Consider the following 7,966-nt stretch of genomic DNA (forward strand, 5'->3'; position numbering starts at 1 on the left):
TAGTGATACTGCCTCGGAAACCCAAGGAGGGGTCGCTATGAGTCGGGGCCGACTCGATGGCAAATAACAACAACAACAGATAATTATTAAAAGATTAACGATTCCACAAAAATACTTGTTAATTTTCAAAAAATGGTGAGCATAGGAACTTACAGTTATTCATGATATATGGCTGAACAACCAATGAAGCTATTCACAATAGGAAATAACCTTGACACAACACAGACCTTTTCTTAATTTAGCCAATGAAGAAGCTAACTACCTAAGGGTATTGCCATTACCTTAGTAAATGAAAATACACTTGTATTTTACAAGCCTGCTTAAATTTCATACGCTATAAATATCAGACGAGGTGAAGTCTGAAACCCTTTTAAAATGCTTACTCATCAATGCAGTCAAGGCTTTAAAATACTGTAATTTCACTGCTTGTTTTTCAAATATGAACGTCCCTGAAATTGAGATTCATCCACAATTGATGGTAGATCACAGTTTATTTAGCAACATATTTCTTTCTTAGTGATGATATAAAATTTTAAAAAAATTCTATTGGTGCAGCCTTAGAATTAAAATACAGTAATAAAAACTTGGAATAATATTCTGAATTGGCTCTTCTAGTCTTCAACACAAGGAAGCATTAGCACTATCTAATCCTACAGTAAGAATTCTAAAGATCTCATAACTATCAAAAGGGTAAGAGTAACAGCCATATTTTATTGAATACTGTTTTTCGGAGGGTGGGGAAAGAAACAATTAAGAGCTATGTCTCACTTTTCTTGTAGTTGGACTCAACATCAGTGCTCCCTTTTCCCTTACGGGCTTTCTCTGCCTCTGAGATTGAATGCTCACTCACCTAACCAGCCTCACACCTGCCTCCTGACCTTTTTCTCCCAATCACCAGATGAGTTCAGGTTTGACCAGGTTTTCCACTCCTCTGACTAAATGCTCATTATTGCTCTCCTGGTAGAACCTCTGGAATTCCCTCTCATCCCCAACCCACTCTCATTCCTCTGATTACACTGTCCAAAACACTCTGCCACATTTGGCCTAGATCCCATCAATGCCATCAGAAATAGCCTTTTTCTATGTCTAGGAACTAGTCTAAGAGCTGTTGTTGCTGGTAGGTGCTAGTGAGTTGACCGCAGACACACCACAGTTCCTTGCAAGTTGTTGTGACCCATAAAGTTTTTATTAGCTAATTTTCAGAAGCAGATCACTAGGCCTTTCCTCCTAGTCTGCTAAAGTTTGGAAACTCTGCAGAAACCTGTTCAGCATCACAGCAACACACAACTTTCCAAGCACACATGAGTGGTGGCTATGCCTGAGGTACAATTACCAGGAATCGAACCTGGGTCTCCTGCATGGAAGGCAAGAATCCTACCACTGAATCACCACTGCCCACAATCTAAGGACTACCTCGGGCAAAATATTACTGACCCAGTTGTCCCCAAACATTTATGCCAAGTTTAATAATTTATCAAGAGCCAAGCTAGATCACATTAAAATTTAAAAAAAAAATTTAATTATATACATATATACAACAAAAGTCCTCATAATGAGTTAGAAGACATTCCAAAGACTCTTTAGAAAATTTAAAGTATATGAAGAAGGGGTACAAAGGCCCCAAAATGGTAAGGTTAAAAAAATTTAAAGAAAAAGTGTTAAGTCTCAATTCCTAGTTTCCTTTAAAAGCATGAGATAACTGCATTTGTATCAGGTGAGTTGGAAATAGTCTGAATGAAGGCGATGAGCTCTTAAGAGCTCTTCTAGATCATAAAATTCACTCAGGCTCTAGGATATACTAATGTAACACTACAGGCTAATGTTACATTAAACTGTACAGTTAATGAGCCAGAGCACGTGTATGAACATAATTTTTCATCTTCACATAAGAGAGACGATCTGCAGGAAATAAAAAATCAACAATAACAAGATGCTAAGAATTAAGCAAAAATAATTAAGTTATATCAAATAAGGAGCTCTGACAGCACAGTGGTTAAGCACTCAGCTGCTAACCAAAAGGTTGGCTGTTTGAACTCATGAGCCACTCTGTTGGAGAAAGACGAGGCAGTCTGCTTCTGTAAAGATTTACAGCCTTGAAAACTCGATGGGGCAGCTCTACTCCGTTCTATAGGATCACAATGACTCAGAATTAACTTGATGGCAGGGGGCATGGTGTGGATTTTGGTACGTAAAACAACCTCTAGCTTTTTAAAAAAAGGAATTCTTAAATTCTTTACATTAAAAAGCAATCACCTTCAAAGCTTGAGTCAAATGGAAGCAAAAGAGCTGTGAAAAATTCTTGATAATTACAACTTAAAGCCATTATGAATAATTAAAGTCCTGGACAAACTCTGCATACGACTCGAACAACTACTAAGGGTGACAAAGATACATAGAGTACAGTGATTCGGTCCCCCAGTTGATCTGTCACTGTAGGTATACATACCCACAGCACTACTTGAATACTGAGTTTATTTATTTTATCCAGCACCACTGTTTTCCTTTTAGACAGAAGAAATTAAACAAGAGAAGAAATGATGGTACTTACACCATCCCAATCACAAGAAAATATTTTGCTTACAAATCAAATTATAATTGGAACTTATTTTGCAGACTGCCTCATAAAAGCTGACACCCATTATGTCTTCATTATTGCTTTATTTGTCAAGGGACAAAAGACCTAAGTAAAGAAAACAACATCAGTGATTCACTCAACTTATTCTTATATTTACTTTTATAACTTACATAAGTAAACTGCTACTATTTAATTTAGCCCTTTCAGAGTCCTTACATGAAAATACTGAAACTGAACAAATATTACAGCCCAAAGATACAATTTCTTTAATGTATATAACATTGAAAACCAAAAATAAGAATTTAAGAACTTTCCTTGTGGTAAAAAAAAGTAATCCCACGAAGAAACATAGTCCATAAAACAAAATCAATTAAGAGATAGTGGATTTCTAGAAGTACTCCTTTCCTCAGAACTTAAAAATTATTATACCATCTCATCCATTCTACCACAATATTCTGTATCAAAAAAAAAAAAACCTTTCAATGCCTTCTTCACATCAAAAAGATGTGTGCTCAAATGTCAAATTACTGTTGAAATCTACTATAAATGAGAAATCCAGACCAAATATAAATTTAAAATATCTTTTATTGTATACTTTATCACATTTTCTAAGAGTTCATTAGTTTGACATTAGAACTTTCAATACTTGGTTTTCAAAAAAAAAAAAAAAAACTACCAAACTCACTGCTGTTGAGTTGATCCCAACTCATAGTCACCTCTCTTTGGGTTTCCAAAGCAGTATCACTACGGAAGTAGATTGTCCAGTCTTCCTTCTGAGGAGTGGCTGGTGGGTTTGAACTGCCAACCTTCTGGTTAGCAGTCAAATGCCTTAGGCACTACATCACCAGTTAGGAGGTAAAAATCAGGTATTTATTCTTAAAGCTTAAGTAAAAATTGTTTTAAGTTAGACTTACATTTTCTGGTTCAACACCAATGTCTTCACAAAATTTCTCCATGCCTTCAGGACCTACAACATCATCAGTGCCTGCAAATGAGATGCAATGTTAGAATCAACTAAATCCAACCATGTACACCGTACCATAATAGTCTTATACTGTCAAAATACTAATTATCATAGTAAATGAAGACTTATGACTTACAGGCCATGAGTATTTTATTTTTTTTTTTTTTTATTATTGATGTAATTTATATATACATAACATAAACCTTGCTATTTTAATCATTTTTCATGTACAGGTCAGTGACATTAACTATATCCACAAACTTTTGCAAACATCACCACTACTTCCAAAACTTTTTCATTACCCTAAATAGAAACTCTGTACTCATTAAGCAATAACTTCCTATCCCTACCCCAAAAAATAAAACCAAATCCACTGCTGTAGAATTGATTCTGATTCACAGTGACTCTATAGGACTGAGTGGAACTGTCCTATACGAGTTTTCAAGGCTATAGTCTTTATAGAATCAAAATTCCACATTTTTCTCCCACAGAGCTGTTGGTGGATTCAAACTGCCAATCTTTTGGTTTGTAGGTAAGCACTTAACCATTGTACCACCAGGCTTCTCCCTCATCTTACCTGGCTAACTCAACCTTCAAGGCTGAAACTAGAGAGAAAGTCCTCCCAATCTCCAACCCCCATCTGTGGAGGCTGGGTCAGGCATCCCTTCTCTGTAACCTCACTCAGTGCTAGGAATGGTTCTCTCACACTGAGCACAATGCCTTAATATTTCCTCTGTGTTCCTAAAGTGAAAGAACTGTTTTCTTCCCACAACCTCAGCATATAATCTGGCATAGAGTAGTTGTTCAATAAGGGTTTACTGAATGAATGTAGCATGTATGTGTGACTGAATACCTGAATACAGGAATCACTTTACAATCTCCCCTAGTTTCTAGACACATCAAATTTCCCAGTCCAGCAGAATCCACTTTTTTAATGTATCTTAGGTTCCAGTCAGGTAACATTTACTGGATTTATCCCTGGAGCTACTCATCATAGCAGCTGCCAAAGGAACAAAGATGAATAAAATATGGTCCCTGCCTGCCGTAAGCTTATGGTCTCAAAAAGGAAGATAATGCATACAAGTGATAACAACACAATAAAAGCACGTATAAGGTAGCTGTTGTCAACAAAGGATAAACATTAAGATCAACCGTAAAGCTTGCATGCAAGTGCTGTTACATCACATCTCTGCTCCAAACCACTTAATCATTTATTAAATAAATACTGGCTCCCCCTAAAATCCAAACTCAAGACCTTCCTCATAATCTAGCAAAAGCAAATACTTTTTTCTCATGCTATTATTTAATTACTAGCATGTTATACAAAATGTTTTATTATATATATTCAACTGTAAATATATATGTGTATGTATATATGTATTTATTTTTTCTAGAATTTCTTTTCCTTAGACAATTTTTCTATGTATTTCTAATTTTCTTACCTTATTAGGGAGAAATCAAAAATTTATTTAATTTTTAATGTAATCTAGTTTTTGCTATATTAATACATAAACATGAAAAAAAATTTTCATTTAAAAGTAGAAGTAAATATTTTGAAAAGTGATACTGCCCTATAACCTCCTCCCCTACTGCCTAGAGACAACTATATATAAAGATCTTTTGAAGTATCCTTCCCCCAAAATGTCATCTATACATAGAGTGGTACACGGGAGGTACAGACAATAAAGATGAACCCTTCTGCATGTACAGTACTGCGTTGCCAGTGATGGCAAACACTGATCTATGGGTGGATTAGGTGGAAAGGATGAATGATCAGGTAAGTCTAGGCAGGGGGAGTGTGTCTATCACTATGTATAGTGTTGGCATACGATGTTTCTACATGTGTATTTGTCGTGCTGTAATAATGTCCAGGTATATAGTAGAGCTAACAAGGAACAAGGCTGTGGTGACTTCTTGGTCACAGCCAGCTGGACGGAGCAAGTAGGTGGACCCGTGGGCTTGGGACCATGGTCACAGTGGATATAAAGATCAATTGGCATAACATACTACACAAAAACATTGTTCTATATCCTACTTTAGTGAGTAGAAACTGGGATCTTAAAAGCTTGCAAGCGGTCATCTAGATGCAATGATGCGTCTCTCCTCGTCCAGAGCAAAGAAGAATGAAGAAAATCAAAGATGCATGGAAACAATTAGTCCAAGGGACTGGGAGATCATGCAATTCTCAGCCTATACAACTATGAGACCAGAAGAACTAGATGGTGCCCACTTACACTGTCAACCGCTGGGAAGGGGATCTATGTAGGAGGTCCTGGATAGAGTGGGAGAATAATGTAGAACAAAACTCAAATTCATAAAAAAAAAAAAAAAAAAAAGACCAGGTTTGCTAGTCTGATAGAGCCAGGTGAGACCCCTAAGACTCTGGCCTCTAGCTGCCCTTCAGGTCTGGAATTGAACTCACTCCTGTGGCTTCCAGCCAAATTACAGATCAGCATACGGACTGAACATTTACATCAGTTAGATACACTACTTGGAGCAATCAATCATGGGAGAACAGGAGGGCAGTGTAAACATAGCGAGACAGCTCGGGGCAGTAGTACATGGGAGGAAGGACACAGGGAAGAGGCAACTACAGGGAGGAAGTGGGAAGAGAGCTGTTACACTGTGGGGAACTGCAGTCAATGTCATGAGACACAATGTATATCAACTGCAAATGTCATGAGACAAAATGTATATTAACTGCCAAATGTCATGAGACACAATGTATATCAACTGCCATATGGAAAATGAATTTGCTCTGTAAACTTTCACCCAAATCACAATGAAAGTTGGGGGGAGGGGAAACAGAATCAGTTCTAAATTTAAAAAAAAAAAGTCATCTATGTTGTTGTTTTTATGTGCCATTGAGTCAGCCCCGACTCATAGTGACCCCTCCTTGTGTTTCTGAGGCGGTATCACTACGGAAGTAGATTGCCCCATCTTCCTCCCGAGGAGTGGCTGGTGGTTTTGAACTGCCAGCCTTCTGGTTAGCAGTCAAGTGCTTTAGGCACTATGCTACCAGAGCTCCAGAAATACTATTCATTTCCCATAATTAACAATTAGTAGTATTTTCAATATTCTTGGCCAACACCACAATTCTAATATATCAGTTCTTTGCTCTTCCTTATTCACTGTCCAGCTCTCACATACATGAGGCTACTGAAGATACCATGGCTTAAAAAAAAAAGGTTAGGTGCATCTTAGTCTTCAAAGTGACATCTTTAACACTTTAAAGAGGTCATTTGCAGCAGATTTTCCAAATGCAATATGTCATCTGATTTCTTGACTGTTGCTTCCATGGGCATTAGCTGTGGATCCCAGTAAATATAATCCCTGACAATCTTTCTCCATTTATTGTGATGCTGCTTATTGGTCTAGTTGTAAGGATAATTCTCACATCATTCAATATTTTGTCCATAAAATCCTTCAGTATTATAATTCAAGGCTTCAAGGTTTTTACACAGTTCTTTATAATACTTTACTTTTGTCTTCTCAAGCTGCCCTCTGGAATCTTCTCTTGAGCTCTTTTATTTCATCATTTCTTCCACTGGCTTTAGCTACTATCTGTTCAAGAAGGAGCAAGTTTCAGTCTCTCTGGATATCCATTTTGGTCTTTTCTTCCCTTCCTGTCTTTTAAATGACCTTTTGCTTTCTTCACGTATGCTGTCCTTGATGTCATCCCACAATTCATCAGGTCTCTAAATTCAGTTGGTATTATAATCAAGGTATTATTTTAGCTCTCGCGCACTTGTTTTAATTTTCTTCAGCTTCAACTTGAACTTGCATTTGAGCAACTGATGGTCTGTCCCACAGTCAGCTCTTGGCCTTATTCTAACTGATGATACTGAACTTCCCCACTGCCTCATTCCACAGGTGTAGTCGATTTGATTCCTGTGTATTCCATGTGGTGAGGTCCACATGTATAGTCACCGTTTATGCTGCTGACAAAAGGTATTTGCAATGAATAAATTGTTGGTCTTCAAAGTTCTATCATCTATTCTCCGACATCATTTTATTCACCAAGGCCATATTTTCCACCACCAATGCTTCTTTGTTTCCAACTTTTGCATTCCAATCACCAATAATTATCAATACATCTTGATTGCATGTTTGGTCATTTTCAGACTGTAAAAGTCTGTAAATATCTTCAATTTTTTCATCTTTGCCTTTAGTGGTTGGTGAATAAATTTGAATAATAATTTTATTAACTCGTCTTCCTTGTAGGTATATGGATATTATCCTAACACTGACAGCGATCTACTTCAGGATACATCTTGAAATATTCTTTTTGATGATGAATGCAACACTATTCTTCTTCGTCGTCCCTTGGACAGTAGACCATAAGATTCTGTGTTAGATTGGGTTCTTTAGAGAAACACAAAAACCAGCAAAGTGTATATATATATTTAGAGAGAGAGAGAGAGAGA

The 7,966-nt window shown here is 36.9% G+C and overlaps 1 protein-coding gene across 1 annotated transcript in view; it reads right to left on the reverse strand.

Annotated features, from left to right (window-relative positions):
* Positions 1 to 7,966, reverse strand: part of DCUN1D4 (defective in cullin neddylation 1 domain containing 4) — a 97,191-nt gene that overhangs the window by 51,814 nt on the left and 37,411 nt on the right. The window contains exon 5 of the mRNA XM_007955708.2: positions 3,490 to 3,560. Within this exon, the coding sequence (XP_007953899.1) occupies positions 3,490 to 3,560 (71 nt within the window). The remainder of the gene's footprint in view (positions 1 to 3,489; positions 3,561 to 7,966) is intronic.

This window comes from Orycteropus afer, unplaced genomic scaffold (assembly GCF_000298275.1).
Source record: "Orycteropus afer afer isolate SDZICR_OR568_19922 unplaced genomic scaffold, OryAfe1.0 scaffold00532, whole genome shotgun sequence".
Lineage (NCBI taxonomy): Eukaryota > Metazoa > Chordata > Mammalia > Tubulidentata > Orycteropodidae > Orycteropus > Orycteropus afer.